The following is a 24,007-nucleotide window of genomic DNA, read 5'->3' as shown; positions in this document are numbered from 1 at the left end:
GCAGAGATTAAGAAAGGGAATAAGGAGGTAAAAGAAACTAAGTAATGAAATATTAAAATGTAGTCTAATCTTTTATTTCAAAAAGAACCTTTCGTGTTGCTAATTGTCCTCAGGAGTAGACAGGGGTTATCATGCCTTGTGGAACTCTTCAGAATCACTCTATTGATTTTTAAATGTCTGAATTTCATTGAAAATTAATATATACAAGTAAGATAGATTATTTATTACACTATCTTATTTAATCCACAAGATATATAGGTAGGTAGATAGGCAGAGGCGGGGAGGAGGTTGGGAGAGGTAGGAAGAGGGGAAGAAGGACGAAATGGAGGGGGAAAGAGACTGATTCAAAATATAATCAGGAATGGTAGTTGTATAGTTTAGATAGATGAGCAGGTCTGAGAGTATGTTTCCTTGGTTCATACCTTTAGAAACTTTTGAAGTTCAGATAAATTCTATCCAAGCAGATTCCTTATCTTGAAAGCCTAGTTTTTAAGCAGTATACCCTCTGTCATCCTGGGCGGGGTGAGGAAGACTTTCCAGAGGATGCTTAATCTAAACCAAGTAAAAACAGGCAGATCTCTTCCAACCTGCTTATGAATTGGCAAATTCTGATCATGAGCCATAATAAAACTTTAATGAAATATTCATTCTAAAATCGTAACTAAAATTATGAGAACAAACCTCACCCTACTCCTCTTGTCCAGTACAATTTGTTTCTATTCTGGCTATAAGTGGGCTTATTTCTTTGTATGGTAGATGTTTTTATATAGAGATAATGAAGGTTAGAGTCTGCAGAATTTATTTCTAACCTATAATATATTTTTAATCTCAAAAGGCTTCTTTCATTTTTAGTTGAAATGTGGAACATCATACCTGGAATATTTTTCTGACTAGGTTATATAAAATTAGCATTGATATGGTCCAGTCGATGCCATTTCAGGCTAAAAGCTAGTTATCTGGCTTCTCACAGACTGATCATTTTAATGATAACTCTCCCTTCCCCGCCCCAATTTTAATGAAACTATTGTACTACATTGGTATGTATTATATGGCCTTAAAGATCTTTAAAGCATCTGCTATCAAGAAAAATAGTAACTCTTAAGAAAGAGACCATCTGATATATCATTTCCATATATTTCATTCCAACTTTATCTTAACATGATTTTCTGAATTAGTCTCGTTTACACTGATCCTGGATAATGCTGTTTAATCACAAATTCATACTTGAGGCATCTTCTTTAGACTTTAAATCATGGTATTTCTGCAAATCAGCACAAAAACTTATTTTAATGACACTTTTCTAGAAAACTAGCAAAACTACAAAACATATTTTAAGTTAAATCCAAAATGAATCCTCTCTCCTCTTTGAATTTTTACTAGGTACAAAATAAATCAAAATGTTTCTGTTTATATAAACAGCTTTATAAATATAAACTGTCATACAAATTAATTATTTTTCTTTTATTCTGTTTTTATTTTGCTTAGGACGCCAATTTTTTTTTTCTTTTTTTGCTTACAATATATGTATTTGTGCTTTATCTGTAATTTAATAAATTGTATTGAACTATTTTGGGGGAAGACAAAGGAAATGAAATTCTAATTGACTGTTGTTTAATTACTTCTCTTTGCTACCTGTTTTGGACATCCCATCATTTTTTTTTTCCTTTTGCTACTATGTATTCCAGAGGAGGTGTCTGCAAGGATAGTTCAAGTAGTCACGGCTGAGGCTGTAGCAGTCCTGAAAGGTGAACAAGAGAAAGAAGCTCAGCATAAAGATCAGCCTGAAGCTCTGCCTTTAGGTAAATAAGAAAGAACCTCAGATCAGAGGCCGTGTCTGCTGCACACTGATCACAAGATCAAGTCTTCATATTCCAAAATGGGCCGTATCTCAGATTTTATCCTTACATATAGCATCAGACACCTCTGTTGGGATGCATTGGGACTTATTTTACCTTTGTCATTAGAGTTATTGTGGTGTTTGGGTCATCTTTAGGGTGGTCAGCTTATAGTTAGACTTTGCCCCTAAATTGCCCTTAATTTCTCATTTCCAGACCAACATAGTTATAAAAATAAAGCCAATGCATTTTGATGTTATGGCCCCCACTCATAAGGAACCTGTAGTGATACTTTAATTAGAGATGATTTTTTCCCTTTGTGGGCTTCGGTGAATGATTGTCTATACTACAGTCTTTTTTGGGTCTCCCTGAACCAGCTACATAAAACCTACAGCCAGAGCTTTGTTAGAATCATCAGTGATTTTATATTCCATATAAAGTACTGGTCTTTACTTATTTCATTTAAGGACACTGAGATGGCATTGCTCTCTCCCTTGGTCACAAGTCAAGTGCCCTCCATAGCCAAATAGGTATCGTAATGGTGCTTGCCAAGAAAAACACTCTTAGCCAAGAGCTTGCTGCCCCTACTCTCCAATGATGATAGCTAGCTAGCTAGCTAGATAGATAAATTTAGATATATACACAAGAAACAAAACTTTCTTAGGTTCAATATATACATTTATTTCATAGATTCATAGACGTAATCCATAGAAAGGTATGGTTTTTAAAGCCTAAAAATAGTACGTATATTTTTTCTCTCTTACAATGTAGCGTATCTTTAATATTTGATTTTCTTATCAGCATCTCATCAATTGTCTATTAAAAATTAAGCGATAAAAAATTCTGCTTCCCCAGAATAATAATTTAAAATACTCTCATTATTTTCAATAAAATGTTGTGTGATTATCAAGGACTTTTTTCTTAAAACAGGGAAAAAATTATCTAAAACATAAACCTTTTGTCTGTGATTCACTTCTATTCTTTGAAATAAAAGAAACCCTCACCTTTCTCTTTTAATTTGGAACCTTGAAATATGCCATGTAGACGTCCACAGGGTCAAGAAACTAGAGTCCTGTCATCCCAAAGCTGCCTCTACTAACTACTTTATAAAATAAATATTCACATAATCTTTAAAATAGATTTTATCACTGACCTGACTGATAAATATTTCCTTTTGAAATTTGTTACCTTCATATATGAGTGGTCATAAAGTGTCTTGAAGAGGAAAATTTAGAGTTAACTGTAAATGAATTACATCTTTTAGAACAGAGGTTCCCAACCCCTGGGCCGCAAAAGGGTACCAGTCTGACCTGTTAGAAATGAGGCCACACAGCAGGAGGTGAGCGGGCAGTGAGCGAATCTTCATTTGTATTTGCGGCCACCACCTCAGATCCACCTCAGATCATCAGGCATTACATTCTCATAGGAGCACCAGTCCCTGGTGCCAAAAAGGCTGGAGACTGCTGTTTTAGAACTTTTGTCTTTAGTCCTTCTTCATGTATAATGTCAAGGTCAGAAGATTACTCAGCTCCCACTTGTACATGGTTTCTGTCTGAAGGTTGCCTCTTGCTGTGATAGCTTCATTTTTCTTTTCTGAGAGTACATATAGAAGGTGGGTTTCAATATTAGACTCAGGTGACAAAATGTTGTTTAAAAATACATTACCTAAAATAACTGTGAATGATCAAGGTAACATTAGTTTCCAAATCAAGAAGCTGAACAACAGAGAGTTCTAATAGTTTTTCAGTCCATCAGGTAAAATTTAAATTAAAATGCCTGCCTGTGTGTTCTTGAATAAAATAGACTGGGGCCAGAATGAAATACTTTATTAATTGAACAAGCAGACACAAATTAATGGGATTAATGATAGAATCTTATCAGGCATCTCTAATTCATTTTTATGGAGAAGACCAAATGATTATTTTAAAATATTAAATGTTCTTCTTTCTTTTTAGGTTTTTAAAAATATGTGAATCAGGTAATGGAGCTAAAAATAAGTCAAATGCGCTTACTATTGAATCTTCCCCTGAATTTTATAGAGAGGCCTTTTTACAGATGGCAGAACTGCCTACACATCTACTGGCCTAATAGGATTAATTGTCATATCTCATTTTTCCATTGTTTGATCTTTAGCAGCTGAAGAGACAGCTAATCTGCCTCCTTCTCCACCCCCATCACCAGCCTCAGAACAGACTGTCCCAGTGGAGGAAGGTAAGGTCTATTGGACTTTTTGAGGTTTATCTTCTGGTAAAGCATAAATAAATATCAATCCATAAGCATTGGACTTCAGTATGGGTTAGTATGTGACCCAGCTTGGGAGCTGTCTGTTTCAAATAGTCAAGAAGAAACAAAGACTTTAAATAAATATATAATTATTTATCTATATAAAATCGAAGTAGAGAAATATGGTAAACTAAAAGGAAAAAATCTGCTTGATAAAGGAAAAGATAGCTGTGTTTAAATTGCTAGAATAACTGCAGAGAACCAGTTTACTTAATGTACAATGTTTTGACAGAGAAGATAAAATTCTTACAAGTGACTAAACAAACAAAAAGAATTATACATGAAATCAGCACTTAGGAAGTGTCATGAATTGTCTCTATTTTGCTGAATATTGTATTGCCAAGGCCTTCCTGAGGATCTGGCCTGTTGCAAAGTATCAATAAATATTAATAAATAAATGAAGAAGTTAACTAATCTGATATTGAAAGCAATGAACTAGAAGCTGAAATCATGTCTTCTTTCCTGCTGAGACCTGTTATTGTCCATGAATCTATTTATACATTTACTCAACATGCAAAGCCACGTCAGCTTTTCAATTCATGCTGGTTAAACAGAGGGAAGCCTTTGAAGAATAATCATTCAGAATCTGAGATGAATGGCGCTATTTAAAAAGCAAACTAGTATTGGTTCTCTGACTTAGATCAGTTAACTTATGTGTATTGTTTGGATTACAGAAGAAGGCAAAGGAGAGCTACAGCTCAATTATTATTTTAATATAATTTAGTTTTCATATACTAAAATCAGAATTTTAATCTATACCATTGTATTCATTTATTTCTTTATCTTTTTGCTGTTCCTTTAGAGATCATTTTATTGTGTTAAAAACTGAATATCACAGAAGACTCAGTCTTTTTATAATTTGTAATTAGGTTTATTTAAAATATTCTTTGATTTCCTAGCTACAGATTTACCTAAATTACTGAACTACAAATGATCAATAAATAGGATTTATTTTTGTCACAGATTTATAAACTAAAACTTTTTTGAGTGAGATTTTGCTTTCTTAAATTGAGGCCTTTTTTCAGATTTACTGCCTGAACTAATGTTAAACAAGATAAATTATTCTGATAAATACAAGAAAGTTTTGCGACTATAATCAGTGTATATAATCAGTGTCACAACAGCCACTGATTATTAGTTAATTCCATGAAAAATGTGATTTGAACTTTTAATTCATAGATTTGAATGATTCTTTTTGCCTTTTGTTCTTCCATTCAGTCAGCACATATTTATGGAGCATGTACAATGTCCCCAGTACTCTTCAAATTCTGGATATATATTAGTGAACAAAACAGACTTGATCCCTATTTGTAAGGAGCACAGTTTAGTGGAAAACAGAAATCCAATAAATAAGCTTACATATAATTTATGATTGGATTATCACTAGGAAGGAGAAGAACAGGGAACTTTAAGTTAGAAAAATGGAAGTCTTATTTTATTGGATGGTGAGGGGACAGTTAAGATGCTGAGCCTGGAAACATGAGGACCTGTTGGCCAAGCAAAGATGGAGGAAAGGAGTTTGGGGACAGAGGGACCAAGATGTGCAAAGCCACCCCAGATAGGCAAGAGCATGAAGGAACTGAAGGAGTCTTGTGCCTAATGGGTAGTGAGAAAAGGGTAGAGTAGTGAAGAATCTGAGAATAAGAAGCAGCCAGTAGGACTCAGGAGCCTGGATTTTAGTTGAAATACAATGGAAAGACTTCCATGACAGCTGTACTTCTCTCAGGTAATTGAAAACGTTTCGAGCTCCTACTTAAAGCCTTTCAAGTGTGAGAGAATCCTCTTAATCCAAAGAGGGATATGATATTGACTCCAAAGTCAACCAGAAGTCAAGTAATTTACTCTTCTTACTCTTACATGGAGTTGGAACAGAAAGGGTGCTAGGGTACCCCATCCATCTGGGAATTCACCCCATCTGCTTTTTGGAAGTTGATGTAATAGATATAATGAAAATATATCCATAAAATATAGTATCACTTTCACATTTTGGTAACTTAAGTGTCACTTTCCACAGTTACCTTCCTTATATTTTGGGATTGCTTTCCCCAGGCTGTTTCAGTATAGTCAAAGAAAATGTCAACTTAATACTTCCTGTTGAAAGCAATTTGAAAATGTTTTATTCTTAATATTTTTCAAACCAAACTTGTATTTTTATTGAATTTTTTTCAGAAAAATTATTAAACTATAAGAGGACCTAATGATTTGCTTTTAAAAGGATAACTTTTTTTGAGTTATATTTTTTAAAGTATATATTTTACAAACTCTTCTCATTAATTTAAAAGTCCAAGTAATATTCTCACCTTAAATATGTGAAAGATATGTGGTCTAGACAATCAAACCAATCCTCTTTTATTTTAAACCACTCTTAAAGTATGTCTAAAAAATTTTTTAAGTTTGTTTTATCAGAAAATAAATTAGTGACAAGTCACAAGGTAGAATTCAATGCTTCAATTTTTCAAAACAATTGGTTTGTAAAGACCTAGACAAAATTCCATTAATATATTGCTCATAGCAGGTTCTGTGGAAAGAGAACAGGTGGGTTTTTTTGTCTAGAGATAATTTATCCTCTTTGACACATCCTTGAAGCAACTATAATTTAAAGGCACAGTGACTGCCAAAGCCCAGTCCTTTTCTACAAATATAAGAGAGCTCTTGGATTAAATCTAGTAGTTCAATGATTTTGAGGATATGCTTAGTTTTTATTAATTATCAAACATTTTTAAAAGTGTTCTTTCCCAAAGAAGCATGAAAGCTTCCGCTAAAAATAATTTAAGATATTAATTACTATCATTTATGAATATTATTTTATAACCTATGCAATATTTATAATTCCCAGATTATGTGCTTATTCTGAGAAACATTTAAAGGGATTTTGATGAAAAAAGTTAAACAAGTAGCACACTTAGAAAGGAAACTCAGGTATAGTAAACTAATACTGTACTAGTTATGATGTTTTCAAATTAATCTCTTTTTTCTTTTTGGCCTAACTGTAATAGTTGTCATTTGGACTGAACTGTTAGAATTTGGAAGCCATGCAAGACAATGAAATCATCAGAAAACAAAACCAGGAATCTTTGTGCCCTCTTAGCTTTGCTCCAGAATTCTAGGGTGGTGTTTTCCTCTGTCGGTGATGTAGAAACATTCTAATTGCTAATCTGAAAGTAGTTTTCCCTCCATATTACTTAGGGACAGCAAACCCCGTTGACAAACTGAGGAGTCTTCTGTCAAAAGCTTGCAAAATGGGAAGGGCTTAGAGATGGCAGACAACAGTGTAAGTAGGGCAGAAGGTATGATGCCAGGACAAACAAAAATCACTGAGTCAGATACACCATGAGACTCAGCTTCTTACAGAAGTGACTACTCATTTGTTCCAAAGGGGGCTGACATATCAAGCTTGGGTTTTGCTCAGCAAACCTGACTTTTACCCAATATAAATTTTCAAATGCTTCTTTGTTTTTTAAAAAGTTTGTTTGAAAGCAAATTAGGAAAATGTATTCCTCCACTGAAACCAGGTAAGCTTCATTTTTGAAGTTTATCATTATGAAAAAAAGCTATGTAAAACTCCAAGGTTCATGTGGCTACTGTCCTCTTCTTTCAAATATCATATTATTAAATGAAATATAATATCTTGTGGCAAAAGAACTGTCCCCAAAAACATGTGTACTTATAACAAAAAGAGGCTTTCAATACTAACCTTAAACAGCAAAATTAACTGTTATGAGATGAATTTACTTTTTCATAAATCTCTCATGTCTAGCTTTGATGTCTTAAATGAAAGGAAAGAGCAGAGGTATATGACAATTTGCCTGAGTATGTTGAAGGATGTTAACACGTATGGAGCCCAGGATTGTGCTTTGCACTTTCTCAGATATCTTCTCATTTAATCCTCCCAGCAAGCCACAGAGATAGATAACATTCACTTCCACCTCTTGGCCAGGATGTCCTGGCTAGTCTATGGCTTATCTAGAATTCAAACCCAAATCTAAGTTCCTACAACCACTGCATCCCTAAAGCTATCTCTTATCTAGGCTCTTAGTGTGGGACTATGAAAATTAACTGGTTTTCCAATGAGAGATTTTGTTGTTGTTGTTACAAGCTACTGGACTAATTTACTGTTTTTCAAATCATTCCCAAATAAATAATTCATTTATTTCTAATCATTATGTATTCCACATCCTTTAGGTCTGAACCAAGATTACCCGCCATACATAATTCTATAACAAATGAGAATCTATCATCTTCTTTCATTATCATGGAAACCAAGTGCACTGTTTGGACTTAGTGGGCCATGGTTATCCCTGACCATCACTTCCCTGACACATCTGTGGGACTTGTAGAGTAGCTGGACTTCAGGCTCTTGGGTCCTTAACGGAAACTTAGAGTACATACAACTCACAGTACCAAGAGAGGACTGGGCTTTGCCAGACTTCTTTTTGAAGTTGCCTGGCTTAGGTCCAGACAAACACTACAGAGAAGCTCCTTTTCCACTGCAGCCCTTAAAGCTGTTGTTGCTTTCATTGTTCTCTGATTAGAGTCAAAGTTGTCAGAATAGAAAATATTGTTTCTTTGAAATTTTAGAGATCTAAAGCAAGACTGTGAGTTGTTGTCACATTTTGGCACTTACAAAAAGAACAATAGCATCAAGAGGAGGTCAAAATCATCAAAAGGTTAAAACATCCAAGGAGTAGCCCCTTTAAACTACCAGCTCCTAGTCTGAAATTCCTTAGTTTTGTACTATAGTCTGCTCTACTTCCCAGAAAATAATCTCAAAAAGCAGAGAGGTGCCATTTTCATGTGTTGATTGTCCTTACAATCTGTTGAGTATATTAGAAATTTTAAAGGTAACTTACATACATGGGGAGTTTACAGCGTTGGAGAGTCACTGGAGGAAATATGAATGGCTGGGACATGTGACAAGCCCAGGGCTTATGATTCAGCCAGTATGGTAGGCCAGATTGCAGCCAATTAAATCTGCTCAGCTGAGAAATCGTGCTTATTTAAACTAAGACGATGATATATAATTTTAGTCTTCTGCTGTTCTGTGGTGAGATAAGCATCGTGGCTGAGAAAGTCCTGAGAACCCATCCAGAAACAACTTCCATGGTACAAACAGTAAATACTGTGATCAAAAGATTGTAAAAGTATTTTCTCTACCAAATGTTATTTTAGTATCCTTATGATTTCAGACTTATTTCTAGTTGTCAGCACTTGGTTGCTGAAAATAAGGTACTGCCTTAAAGACAGAGTTCATATTGAAATTAATGTGTTAATTCTCTCTGCTTAAATTTTGATAGGAATAAAAACTATACAGATATTCCTATTGAAAGTTATGAAATTTTAAAGTTATTTTCTATATAAGTAAATAAATAGTAATTAGGAAATTTAGTGAACCGATACATCAGCCTGAGATGTAGTGTCTGCACCATATCAGATGCCAAATATTATTCATTGTCATCATCATTGAAGCTCATTAAAATATACAAGAATCCAAATGTGAAGCAGACTGATCTACACTTGTGTATCTAAGGAAATATATTTAAATAATGCCGATTTCTAAGCCAAGACACAGGAAAGACAGAAATGAGAGCAGTTTCTTTGGCATTTCAATGAGAAATATGTCATAAGGGGGTTGAAATATAAAAATGGCCAAGAGCCAGTAGTGCAAATGATACTGCACAGAATAAAGTCTTAATGAATCTGAAGTCAACGCTGTAGAAATTCTCAGCTAATTGTATCTCTGTTGAACTTTCAGAAGGAAAGCATAGCAGAAGAAAATAAGTTTATATTACTGGGAACTTTCTTAAAACCATATACTTTCAGTATCATGCAAATGAAAACCAGTGTTCAAAAGGATACCCCTAGCCTAAGAGTTAGCATCCAAAGAAAGAGCTATGCTCTTTTCTTAACATGGCAGGAAGAAAAATAATGCATTGTAGATTTTTCTTAACAAGATTGAAATTAAACATTACTTTCTGGTGAAAATAATTTACTAAAATTAAATTAATCAAAATGCTAACTATGTAAGCATCTTAGGTTGTGCTTCAAACAGGACTGTTTTCCCCATCGTCATAAAGGCATTAGATCTTAACAACCTTCTTTTTTTTTTTTCACTATAAATATATTGATTTAAGCATGAGAAGAATTAATCTACTTGAAAATATTTCTTCCGAATAATGCATTTGTTTTTGTAATGCTTCGTTTCTATGCCACTGTTTCCATGGTTATTCTGACCTGTTTGAGAGGAATGTGTAGATAATGTCTTATTATGCAGTAGGGGTGTCAGTGCATTTGATTCATTTAGATCAGCAGCAAGATTACTTAAGGGATAGTTTAAATTCAGTGGCTGCCAAAGCATGAAACATTCACAGTCTCCCATCTTCCATCAGCTTGATCTTGCTAATTCTCCTGCATCCCCCTGTGCTGCTTCTGTGGCCCTTTGTGTCCTTGTGCAGGTGTTGTCTTGTCTGTCTGATCTTGTGTCTGTCTTGTCCAGTTTTCCCTGCAGTTTCTTCCTGTGTGTCTGTTTGTAGATGAAGGGGCTGAGGATCAAGTGGGTCCTCTACACAGGTTCGCCAGCCACGAACCTGCCACCAGCGGGGAGAGGCGTAGACTTCTAGCCCCCTCCATCTCGGTGTCTGTGCCTGATGATGACCCTTCCAATTCCGATGACGAGTACTATGAGCATCCTTTGTTCAGCTCACAATGGACCACCTATAGTGTGCTCCCCAGTGTCCCAGCGCAGAGTGCAGAGGCCCACTTAGGCCAGGAGAAAGGTGAACCGAGCATGGTCCCTTTTTACTCCTCCTCCCCAGCCTGCAGCTTTGACCACATGCATCATACTAAGTGTGCCTTCATATGTGTGGTGGGAGGTACAGGAGCCTGTTTTTTCCATATGATAGTGAAGTCCCTCTAAAGTTTATATCTATCTCAGTGCCTCAGCAATTTATATAAAAGAAACCTCACTTGAGTCATGTGAGAACTTCCTTTTTCTGTGTTGTTGCTTCTGAAAAGGAAGCAAAAAAAGGGGGAGTATGGAGAGGGAGGAAGCAATAAAAGTTTAATTTAAGTGACTCCTTTCTGCTCCTTGCAAATAAATCGGGGAAGAATATATTCTCTTACCCAAACCAAAAAAGATAATCCTGAATATAATTTTTCTACCTTTGATATATAATATTATTAGGACCAGATATAAATAGCATTAGCCTTCTTTTTAGTGCTATGTTAATATGATAGCTTTTTAAAAGAGAAAGATTGAAGAATCTGTTTAGGGTAGAAAAGATATTATGGAATAAATTGACTTCTCCAAATCATTTAATTATCTAGAAACTACAGAAACTCCCCTAGGTGACTAAATCTTGGCTCATATCAGTAGAATTGGGCTAAAGTGAAGGAAATGATTCAAAGCCTTTGTCATTCCAGCTTTATGAAGATGGACAACCCTACTGTATAATTGGCTATGGTGAGGATAAAATAAGTGACCGGTCAGCTACAATTTATCTCTTTCTAATTGGGTAGTTTTGTAGAGAAAAAAAAAATTAAAGCTAACAGTTTTTTTTTTCTTTTTTTTTTTTTTGCTTAGACGAAGAGATTATTTTCAAATGGGCAAAAATAACTTGCTTAAGTGCAGATTTCATTTTATGTGGGACAATACAAATGTAAAGTTAAATGGTTTTAAGGCAATGGAGAATACTCTCACCAATTGTGTTCACAATCATAAACTTTTCCAAGGTCTTTTGGAAAACAAAGAACACCAATGACTCAGAAACTCAAAGAAATATAGCCTATATTGAGTGAAACTAAGTTCTTCTAATAGTGTGAACTTAAAACAATTAAGAAAAATACATGAATTTTTCAATAAGGAACAGATGTAGTGGAAATAAACATGATTTATACAAAATGAGAAAATGGAAGGCTAAAAAGTTACATGCATTTGGGAAACATGTAAATTAACTTGATTAGACTTCATCTGATAAGGCGACGTTAGTAAAGCAGCTATATTAAAAGTCTTAGCTGTAATCAAAATCTCTAATTCTATGGCATTATAAAAATTGCTGTAATAAATTAGAATACCAATTTTTAAAACATTACTTGCATAACTAAATTACAAAAACGAAAGCGTCTGAGTGCTAAATGTGAGGAAATAAATAAAGTAGTTTTCTCCCCAAGCCCCCAAACCCCAAGCGTTTTTAATATTTCTCAAAAAAAGAAAATTCCTTTTTTTATATCTGTAGTCTTTCTCACAGGGCCATTAAAACAATGTATGATTGTTTCCTAGGAATTTTAGAAGAATCTTACCTTTGCAGAAATATGAAACAGCTTATATATATTCCCTCTAATTCTTAAGTGATAAAATTGGATTCATTTTATTGGCATTTGAAGTGTAAATGCAAAACAAATGAACAGGTTAATTCATGGCCTTCTTAAGTTTTTTTTTTTTTTTTTTACATCTTAATTGTTAACATTTTTGCATGCGATATATATACATCTTTTGGGGGATATTTTGGCAATTTGGTTGCCACTCAGTTATCTTCCCTTGGTGATTTTGTTTTGAATTGCAGAAATAAGACTTTATAGATAATATGCACGTTTTCTTTCTTAGTGTCAAAGAGAACCATGCATGAACTATATTACCACTATTTCAGGAGTTTTAGTAATATGGTAACAGTTGTGTCTTAGAGGTAGACTTTTTTAAATAGGCTGAAATTGTACCTGAACTTTGTTTTTCAAAATATTTTTCTTACTCCTCGAAAGCTTTAAAAGTTTTTATATTCTCTAATATTGTATAATTTAGTGAAGGTAAAATAAATTGAGTTAGGTAGTCTTTCACCTTGGAAATAATAAATTCTATTTTAAATAACTTTAATGGACTTCATGATAAAGCTGTAAAGGTAATTGATTGGATATTATTTTGAGGCCCGCCTTTTTTCATTCCCAGAGTTTGTTAGCCGAGTTTGCATGTTTTAAATAAAGTAATCAGAAATTCGTACATAGGGACTTCTTGCATTGGAGAAAACAGCACATGTCTAACAAATTTAAAAGTTTTTTCCAGTACATCAACGCATCTGTCTTTTCACAACCATCTGTTATTCGGCAGCACCATCTCTTACTTACAGCAAGCTTTCCCCGTGTGTGCAACTTACTGCCATTTCCACTAAGTGGTAATAGAACAATAAAACCCTTTCAGCTCTCAAGTTTTAAAATAAATATCCTTTTAATGAGATTTTAAAAGGCATCATTATTAGCAGATTATATATAATTTTCCAAACAATAACTAGTGTACATTACTTTAGAATATTAATTTGCTCATCCAAATGGCAAAAGATTCTTGTGAGGTCAATATCATGGAGCTGAAAGTGTTTTTTGAATAATATTTCTGTTGTTCTGTGCATTGTTCTGTGGTCATGATGTCAACATCTTTTTCATCCCTAAGAAGAAGAAATGCTAGAGGGTCCAGTGGCTGAGGAAGAGAAAACTGCCACTCTTCCTGGGAAAGAGTGTGGGGCTGCCAAGGCCTCAGACCAACTCAAGGGCTTCAGTGAGGGCCAAGTGGAGTCTAGTGCGGAGGCCCAAGTAGTTCCCGAAGAGAGTGCCCCAGCCAGGGCCCCACAGGAGAAAAGTGTAAAAGAGGTCACGGAGGTGTCTCCAGAAGTAAAAACCCCTTCCTCTGCTGGGGAAGGTGTGTCTTTCTTAGGATTTGCATGTGTTTTGTTGCAAATGATCTCTCCAGCAGCTTAACCAACCTGACTGATGCCTTTCCAATGCTATTCCATCGCTGAGTCTTCTCATGATCCCAAGATCACTGTTTTAGGCTTAATGAACAAAGAATGTGGCTTGCACAGATGCCGTGCGACAGCTTGGTTTTCCACTGCAGCTAATTCCTCGTTTTACTTTGCCATGATACAATACGCTTTGCAGCCAGGCTGATGATGTTATGTGAGCTTTTTTCCCGCCCTCCCTTCATCTCAAATGTTTGCCAGTCACATTGCTAATACATGTATATTTTTATTTTTATTTTGGGGACAGCAATTCATATGCTTTTATTTCAAATCGTAGAGTTGGATTTGGGCACATAGAGGCTTAAATGGTAGAATCGTTTTTGTTTGCAACCGCAATATGCTGTATTTTTTATGCTTCAATGGATACTGGTTTGGTTTTCTTAAAAGCTGCTGATGCTTCTCATATCATTTCCTCTCCATGGCAGCCAACCCCTTTGATCATCCCCATATCTCTTGAGTTTTCATTCATCTAATATTTATTAGAAGTTCATGAAGTTTTCTTTTCTATTGTTACAACAGGACACACAAGCATATAAGGTAATGATGATCCATACACTTGCTCTCGAGAGATGATTAAATTTTATTTTTCCCAACTCTTTTCCAGATAATTGCATTTAGCCCTAATGACCATCATGAAATATATTTGACCTTAAAATACAAGTGAGACTCTGAAGACTTTTTGATTGGTGAACAAATAAAAATTTAAAAAGAATCGTTTAATATTAGCATCAATAAAGCTAATATTGGTGAATGCTTCACCGGTTGGTTGTGTTCCAGGAAATGAGGTCATGACCAAAGAGAGAAAGACATTTTAATAGCTGACTCTCTTTAAAGTTTTGTTACTCACAAGACTTCCCAGTATTAACAGTGTGATTCAGATTTTCTTACATCTACCATACAAACTAATGATTAAGAATTAAGAATTTTGAATATATTGTAGAAATTGACTTATCGATTCTTAGGCCATATGATATAAAGTCAATAGCAAATATTTATATATATTCCTGAAATTTACTCTCAATGATTTCTAAAAAGTTATGTCACTAATCTGTCAGTGACCCCCAAATTAGTCCCAGCATTCATTGATCAAGTTAATTGAAACTATTAACATTCATTATAAATTAATTGGCCTTCTGCCCATGATCTACTAATTCACTTTAAAATGAGAAAATAGATGAAAAAGTTCAATAGAAATCAATTTTTTTCATTTGTAGTCTTTTATATATATATACATATATATACATATATATGTATATATATGTTCTTTTGTACCCTAGTATTAGGTACTTATTCAGTATTCTTTAATGCATAATTTTTATGTGTAGAAGGCATATAAAATTTGTTTCTACTACAATACATATCACATACTATTTAGGAGAGATCAAACAAACAAAGGAAGGAAAAAAGAATATTCAAAATATGCTCTTATTACAATTCTTGTATGCATTAATTCACAGCTAGAGTTCATTTTAATAATAGTACAACTATATCTCAATTCTGGCATTTTCATATTGATTTTTAAATGGGCAGCATGCTTGCATGTTTCATAGTTTTTCTTTTCACCCTGCCATTCATTTGTCATTTCAAAATATAATTTTAAGCTTACTGCCTGAAAGCACTTGCCTATTATTTGTTTAAAAATCAACCCAATTACTTCAGGTTTACTTACAGCCTCGAAGATGGAGTTCCATGATCAACAGGAATTGACTGCCTCTTTAGCTGAGCCATTAGACAAGAAGGAAAAGGAGTCAGAGGAACCAAGTAAGCCTGGTGAAGACCTTAAACATGCTGCCTTAGTTTCTCAGCCTGAGACAAGTAAAACTTTCCCTGATAAAAAGGACATGCAAGGCACAGAAGAAGGAAGAGCACCTCTCACTCTGTTTGGGCACACTCTTGGTGCCGGCCTAGAAGAAACAAAACAGAAGACAGAATCAGGGCTAGTGGTACCTGGTATTGGCCTCCCTGAAGAAACCCAAGCTCCAAAAGAGCAAAAGGATTGGTTCATCGAAATGCCAATGGAAGCAAAAAAGGACGAGTGGGGTTTAGTTGCTCCAATATCTCCTGGCCCTCTAACACCCATGAAGAAAAAAGATGTTTTTGAAGATATCCCCAAATGGGAAGGGAAACAATTTGATTCTCCCATGCCAAGCCCCTTTCAGGCTGGAAGCTTTACTCTTCCTGTAGATGTCATGAAGAATGAAATAGTTGCAGAAGCATCACCTTTTGCCCCCACACTCTTACAACCAGATGACAAAAAATCTCTGGAAGAAACCGGTGGCCCGGTGACTGCCAAAGATATTTCTAAAGTTGAAGAGCCCCATAAAGATAAACCTGATAAAATGGCAGAAGCGCCAGCCTTAGAGGTAGTTACTTCACCCAAAGTTGCCCACATTATGGAAGAATGTGTCCCAGAGAAAGTTTTAGGAGAAGACAAAGCAATGAAACAAGAAAGTGTGCAGGAAAAAGAGATGTCCACCCTTAGTGGACAGGAATCTATACTTACTGAAAAGGAACCTCATCTAAAGCTTGAAGAAAAAACAACCATTTTTGACAAAGAAACCATGCCAAAAGACAGCGAACCCTCAAAACCGATGGATAAAGAAACAGGAGTAATACAGCCCTCCACAGAACACACTCTCCCAAAAGAACAGGAAGGCCAAGAGCCTACCACGAGTACATTAAAACAGGAGCCATTCCCCGTGAGTCTGGAGCACGCAGTTACAAATTTAGCCATGACCTCTAAGACACTGGAGAAAGTCATGAACGAACCAGCCGCACTAAGTGAAAAGAGTGCGATCGAGGACCTTTTTGAAGAAAAAATTGCTGACAAAGATAGTAAGGTTGAAGGAGTTGGGGCTGCAACATCAGCTGAGCTTGACATGCCATTTTATGAAGATAAATCAGGAATGTCCAAGTACTTTGAAACATCTGCCTTGAAAGAAGAAGTGACAAAAAGCATCCAACCAGGCAGTGATTACTATGAACTGAGTGACACGAGAGAAAGTGCCCAAGAGTCTTTTGATACTGTATCTCCTATGTTTAAAAATGGTGACAAGGGACTTCAGGCAGGTAAAGAATCCCAGCCCAGTGCTCCAGCACAAGAAGCAGGGTATAGCTCTCTTGCAAAGAGTTATCCATCTGACTTGCCTGAAGAACCCAGTTCTCCTCAAGAAAGAATGTTCACTATTGATCCAAAAGTATACGGGGAGAAAAGGGATCTCCACAGTAAGAATAAGGACGATTTGACACTAAGCAGGAGTTTAGGACTTGGTGGTAGGTCTGCAATAGAACAAAGAAGCATGTCAATCAATTTGCCCATGTCTTGCCTTGATTCCATAGCCCTCGGATTTAACTTTGGTCGGGGGCATGATCTCTCTCCTCTGGCTTCTGATATTCTAACCAACACTAGTGGAAGTATGGATGAAGGAGATGATTACCTTCCAGCCACTACCCCTGCACTGGAGAAAGCCCCTTGCTTCCCAATAGAAAGCAAAGAGGAAGAAGAACAGACAGAGGGAGAAAAAGCTACCAGAGAGGGAAATGCTCAAGTCGAGACGTCGTGTGAGTCACCTTTCCTAGCCAAAGAATATTACAAAAATGGTTCTGTCATGGCCCCTGACCTGCCTGAAATGTTAGATCTGGCAGGCACAAGATCAAGACTAGCTTCTGTGAGTGCAGACGTTGAGGTTGCCAGGAGGAAATCAGTCCCATCAGAGACTGTGGTCGAGGAGAGTACTACTGGGTTGCCCCCTGTCACTGATGAAAACCATGTCATTGTTAAAACGGACAGTCAGCTCGAAGACCTAGGCTACTGTGTGTTCAATAAGTACACAGTCCCACTCCCATCACCTGTTCAAGACAGTGAGAATTTATCAGGAGAGAGCGGTTCCTTTTATGAAGGCCCTGATGATAAAGTGCGAAGAGATTTGGCCACAGACCTTTCACTCATTGAAGTAAAACTGGCAGCTGCCGGAAGAGTCAAAGATGAGTTCAGTGCTGAGAAAGAAGCAGCCCCACCTGTTTCTGGTGACAAATCAGGACTGGGTAGGGAGTTTGATCAGGAGAAGAAAGCTAATGATAAGCTGGATACTGTATTAGAAAAGAGTGAAGAACATACTGATTCAAAAGACCATGCTAAGGAAACAGAAGAGGCTGGTGATAAAGTTGAAACATTTGGATTAGGAATAACCTACGACCATGCTTTGGCCAAAGAACTGACCATATCAAAAGATGCATTACCTCTCATGGCTGAGAAAACAGAGAAGGGTCTTAGTTCAGTGCCAGAAGTAGCTGAGGTAGAACCATCCAAAAAAGCTGAACCAGAACTGGATTTTGCTGCAAAAAAAACTGACCAGAGTCATTTAGATATTAAAATCAGTGACTTTGGACAGATGGCCTCGGGGCTAATAGATGCTGGAAAGGCAACAGAGCTTAAACTAGAGGCTATACAGGACCTCGCTCCCTTATCTGCAGCACCTCAGGAGGCAGATGCACTTATGGGTACTGAGTCTGGCCACATGAAAGAAGCCACCAAAGTCAGTGAGACAGAAGTCAAGGAGAAGGTGGCCAAGCCTGACTTGGTGCACCAGGAGGCTGTAGACAAGGAAGAATCCTACGAGTCCAGTGGTGAGCATGAAAGCCTGACTATAGAGTCCTTGAAACCTGATGAAGGCAAGAAGGAAACATCTCCAGAATCTTCTCTAATTCAAGATGATATTGCCATCAAATTGTCAGTGGAGATACCTTGTGCACCTGCTGTTTCAGAAGCTGATTTAGCCCCAGATGAGAGAGCGGATGTCCAGATGGAATCTATTCAGCTGCCGAAAGAAGAAAGCAAAGAGACCCCAGATATATCTATCACACCCTCTGACATTGTAGAGCCACTGCTTAAAGCCGTTGGGGCTGAACCAGCAGAAGCTCAGAGCGAAGAAGAAGAGATAGAAGCCCGCGGAGAATATGATAAACTGCTTTTTCGCTCAGACACCCTTCAAATTACCGACCTGGGTGTCCCAGGTGTCAGGGAGGAATTTGTGGAGACCTGCCCAGGTGAACACAAAGGAGTGATTGAGTCTGTTGTGACAATTGAGGATGATTTCATCACTGTCGTGCAAACCACAACTGATGAAGGGGAGTTGGGTTCCCACAGCGTGCGTTTTGCAGCCCTAGAGCAGCCTGAAGTGGAAAGGAGGCCGTCCCCTCAGGTTGAAGAAGAGCTCGAAGTAGAAGAGGCAGCTGAAGCCCAGGCAGAGCCCAAGGATGGCTCCCCGGAGGCTCCGGCTTCTCCCGAGAGAGAAGAGGTTGCGCTCTCAGAATATAAGACGGAAACCTATGACGATTACAAAGACGAGACCACCATTGATGACTCCATCATGGATGCTGACAGCCTCTGGGTGGACACGCAAGGTGTGCATTATTATTTTTTTTTTTTTAATTTTCTGCTCCCAAATAAAATCCCGTAACCTAATGGAATTCTTTTTTCATTTTAAACATTTTTAAATATCCCTTTATCTCTTTATTTTGCATTTTGTTAAATAGATGAAGGATTTTGTACATTTGTTACTAATGTTTTTGTTGTTGTTCTTGTTGTCATGATTTGCTTTGATCCGCAGATGATGATAGGAGCATCATGACAGAACAGTTAGAAACTATTCCTAAAGAGGAGAAAGCTGAAAAGGAAGTTCGGAGACCATCTCTTGAGAAACATAGAAAAGAAAAGCCTTTTAAAACCGGGAGAGGCAGAATTTCCACCCCTGAAAGAAAAATAGCTAAAAAGGAACCTAGCACAGTCTCCAGAGATGAAGTGAGAAGGAAAAAAGGTTCATTTAACAATCACTTCTTTAAAAATGTTTTTGAAGTAATTCATTATGACTCTTTTGTAGAAGAAACTGCCTAACAGTGGTAACTATTTATGAAATTTTATTCAGTTTTGCTCCAAGTGTTTATTTTTTCCTGATGGTATGCTTTTTGTGTTTTCTTATTCATAGCAGTTTATAAGAAGGCTGAACTTGCTAAAAAAACAGAAGTTCAGGCCCACTCTCCCTCCAGGAAATTCATTTTAAAACCTGCTATCAAATATACTAGACCAACTCATCTCTCCTGTGTTAAGCGGAAAACGACAGGTGACTGTTCAATTCTGCAATGTGGCTGGCAAACATAGACATGTTTTGTTTCGTTTTTTTTTAAATCTCATTACCGTAGCAGCTTCTTCATTTGTTTTTCTTCCAAGAATCTCAGCAGTCATGAGTGATTTCGCTATTAAGTGTCTTGTATCATTATTCTTTTTTTTTTTTTTCCCTCCCTGCAGAAGAGGTCATGACCATCTGTTTCTTTGTCATGCTCAGACTTAACAGTGATTGTATCTTGGCATTGTGCTCTAGTTTCACGTTCTGGGAATTCCTATTTTCATTCTGTGTGTTTGGTTAGACGATGGCGATGAATATAACCGTGGTATGCATTCTCATTATTTTGCCTATTTATCTTCCTCATGCTTAAACTCATACATATTCGTCCTATTTTCTATACTGTTACTGCCAAATCTGTTACTGATGTTGATGAACTTACTGAAAACCACCAAGAATGCATGATGATTTTGAGACTGAAAATGAAAAGCAAATCCGGGGTAAAACAGTAGTTGCAAAATTACTTTGGAAAGCAAAGGTAAAAAAGAAAAAAAGGAAAAGGAAATTGTCTGGTAATCCCAGATTTTATGTCTCATATTCAAAATTACGAAGGCTTTCCTCCTACGGTACTACATCTCTTAGCTGACATTATATCATTGAGATTTTCTTAAATGTGTTGGATTCAAACTGCTAAATTTTTCTATATAATTCTGTGTTCAAAATTCAAAGGTAAAACTTATTCCCCCAAAATTTTTGAAAACTTATGTCTGTTCGTATTTCACTATCTTCTTCTTATTAGGTCTTCTTCAATATGCTTGTTTTTCACTGTTGAAAAAAGTGGTGGAATGAAGGTGTGAAACATTACAAATCATATAAAAATCACACAAATATCTGTAATGAGAAATCTATTCCTAAATTTTAGAGCTAAGTATTTATTAAAATGTATAATTGTACTAAGATCATCTTATTTTATAATATGTTTTATTTTATCATTTATAAAGTGTTAATACTTGCAGTCTACGAAATAAGATATGAGATTACTAAATCTGAAAGGAATATTTTCCTTTTCATTATACATTTGAAGTGCCTTTTTATAAATATTCAGATGGTTTTAAATGTTAAGAGTGGCATTAACCTTTATAAGAAAAAGAAAATCAAGATAATTAATGGTTTCATGATAGCCACTAAAAATTCCAAGTATTTTGTATTTGTTTTTTTTTTCACTTAAGAATTCTTTCATGTGCTTTCCTTCAGGAAGTAGTCTCTAAGGCAGTATTTGAAAGTGGAAGGCTTATAATTATACACAAACCTTGATTATAAAGGTTCAAGATAAGGAGTTCCTCTAAGTTAACAGGAATTAACATGACATCTCTAAATCTTATATCACATCTTAGTTAATTTTTATTAAACTTGGAATTTTTCTTTTAGTTAGACAAATGCTTGGGTGGGCAGAATCTCTTGGTTTGGGCATTAAAATCCTATATCTTACCTGAGAAAAATGAAAGACTATGTCAAGATTGTGGGATTTCAGAGGAAATGTCAAATGATTTGGTGAAATACCTACCTGTCATTGGTATTCAGTTTACCTCACAGAGTAAATTGCCTTTGTTCATTCACTTATTAAAGAAAATTTATCATATTTAGACTAATTAGGATCTTCTCTTATTCTATTCAAATATTAAAATACTCAAGCAGAAAGCATATACCAAACATGGGTGTCATTGGCTTGAAGCAGACTATATATGTCGCAGAAATTTGAGATATATTATAGAAATAGTAAGGAGGCATAATTTTGCACTGCTGCTGCTGCTGCTTCAAAAAAATCAGTTCCAGGATCTTCTTCTTCAAAAAAATAATCAGTTCCAGGATCTGTGAATAATCTTACTAGCTGGTTCTAAATAGTATATAGCATATTGTAGACAGTTATTATTTTTGTGTTAGAGCTGCAGATGGCATAAGAAACCTTTCTGAAACTTAACTCAAAGTGCTTATAAGGATAAGTATTTTTTTTCCTGAGGTTTTCTCTCTCATGAAATACATTAAGGAGGAAGTAAACACACAAGCTCATGTCTTTCATTTTCTAAGCACAACTTTAAATACAGATAGTTTTCCAAAACGCAAAGAATTGTTTTCAATCATGAGAGATATTTAAGTCAAGTCAGGTAAGTCATCAACAGAAAATATGCTAAAGATACAGAGTTTAAAATTGAAACCAGAAGTATTAAATAGAGCAACAACAGTAACAGATGTGGTAATAATTTCATACAGTAAGTGCATGTGTAGAACATGTTCTGTATTACTGAATTTAAAATTCCTCTCATGTTTTCTCTCTTTGACAAGCTTTTTTTTTTTCCCCTTCTCTTCTCATGTGGTGTGTTTCACGTCAAACAAATGTGTCATTCATATTGTGAAATGAAAGGGTGCAAAGAGAAAGGGGTTGGCTGACCAAGATAGTTTGGAATATAAAATGCAGAAATATCTGTACGTATGCCAATGGCTACAGAAAAAGGGTTTGGAAATTCCCATGAACTGTCTTTTATATCATGCCAACCCTAGAAACCAGTCAGTCCCCTGTTCCTTCAACTCCACAGCATTCAGATTATTATTGTGTGACTTCCATTCTAAAGGATCTATCCTCATGTAATAGTAATTTAAGAGTACATTGGTAACCAACAGAAAATTATTCGGTGTGCTTACCTGTGCTTTGGTAAACACGGGGTTATATTAATAGGCACACACTCTAGTGGAAACCACATGCTATAATGTTGTTATAATTCAGTTTTCTTCAGAAACTGAATTTGAGTCTCAAAATAAGCAAAATTCATTTTGCTTTGCATTAGTCTGTTGACACAATTGAACATCCAAAGGGTATTGAAAAATGCATTTAAGTGGTTTTTAGCCACTAAGTTTGGGGTTGTTTGTTTGTGTCTTCTCTTTTCCACAGCAGCAGGTGGTGAATCAACTCAGGCTCCCAGTGTATTTAAACAGGCAAAGGACAAGGTCTCTGTGAGTAGAACAACTTCTTTGTTCTTCATTTGATGCTCCCTTTGGTATTAGTGGCAACATTTAATAACATTAGATATAATTTAGACTTTAGCCGTTTATTCTTAAATGTCATCTTAAATTGTTCAGTCACCCAGAATGAGTCTTGGTGGCATTCAGGCATGTCTTAATGTCTTCTGGAAGGACATGTGATGGTAGTTGGTGAGAGCAGAGCTGAAATTTAGGCTGCCTCTTTAGTAGTAAGACAAAACGTATGAAACAAACGGTACAATGATCTGGCAAAAATAGGGGAGCCCAATTATTTACTTTATATAGATTCAAGATAAACCATTATAATCAGCACAAAACTATATTTTATAATACATATTTGTTTATGTAGATGAGCAAAAACAAGTAAAAATATATTAAAATCCCCTCATCCAAAGATAACTAGTTACCATTTTGACGTAAAACCTTTTTTCTGCTCATTTACAGGTTTAATAAAAAAAATGAAATCATTGTGTATCAGTTCTTTAATCAGACAGTAAACAGAATTCCATATTATTAAACATTCTTGTACATCATTTTAATGACTACATAACATTGCATTTTATTTATAGTGATATACTTAATGAATTCCCTATTATTTGACATTCAAACTGTTTTTTGTTATTTTAACAATATCACTATAGAAATATTTTTGCTAAATCTATGAATGCATCTATATTTCCTTAGGATAATTTTCTAGTAGTGAAATTATTGTTTCAAGAACAAAGTCCATATTTAAGGTTTTTGCTACATGTTGTCAAATTGTCCTTCAGAAAGAGTCTCCTGACTTTTATGTCCTCCAGCTGTATATGAGAGTGTGCCCATGTTCATTATTGTTACTTGGTATTACTAGACTTTTCCTATGTTTGGCCAGTTATGGAGTTGAAAGATATTGTTCTAATTTGGTTGTATTAATACTATTTAACTCCATATGTTTATAAATCTTTCACATTTCTTCTTTTGT

The 24,007-nt window shown here is 35.7% G+C and overlaps 1 protein-coding gene across 17 annotated transcripts in view; it reads left to right on the top strand.

The window, feature by feature from the left end:
- The window catches only part of MAP2 (microtubule associated protein 2), a 259,216-nt gene that overhangs the window by 209,959 nt on the left and 25,250 nt on the right, over positions 1 to 24,007 (top strand). For 9 of the 17 annotated variants that reach the window (XM_011369630.2, XM_023536262.1, XM_023536263.1 and 6 more), the window contains 6 exons: positions 1,686 to 1,799; positions 3,969 to 4,046; positions 15,554 to 19,297; positions 19,504 to 19,710; positions 19,879 to 20,013; positions 22,958 to 23,019. In XM_011369630.2, coding sequence (XP_011367932.1) covers positions 1,686 to 1,799; positions 3,969 to 4,046; positions 15,554 to 19,297; positions 19,504 to 19,710; positions 19,879 to 20,013; positions 22,958 to 23,019 — 4,340 coding nt within the window. Of the gene's footprint in view, positions 1 to 1,685; positions 1,800 to 3,968; positions 4,047 to 13,254; positions 13,795 to 15,553; positions 19,298 to 19,503; positions 19,711 to 19,878; positions 20,014 to 22,957; positions 23,020 to 24,007 lie in introns of those variants that run through there. The other 8 variants (XM_023536274.1, XM_023536271.1, XM_023536275.1 and 5 more) reach the window with 6 other exon arrangements.

The sequence above is a fragment of the Pteropus vampyrus genome, unplaced genomic scaffold (assembly GCF_000151845.1).
Source record: "Pteropus vampyrus isolate Shadow unplaced genomic scaffold, Pvam_2.0 Scaffold152, whole genome shotgun sequence".
Lineage (NCBI taxonomy): Eukaryota > Metazoa > Chordata > Mammalia > Chiroptera > Pteropodidae > Pteropus > Pteropus vampyrus.
This window is presented reverse-complemented; position numbering and strand designations above follow the sequence as displayed.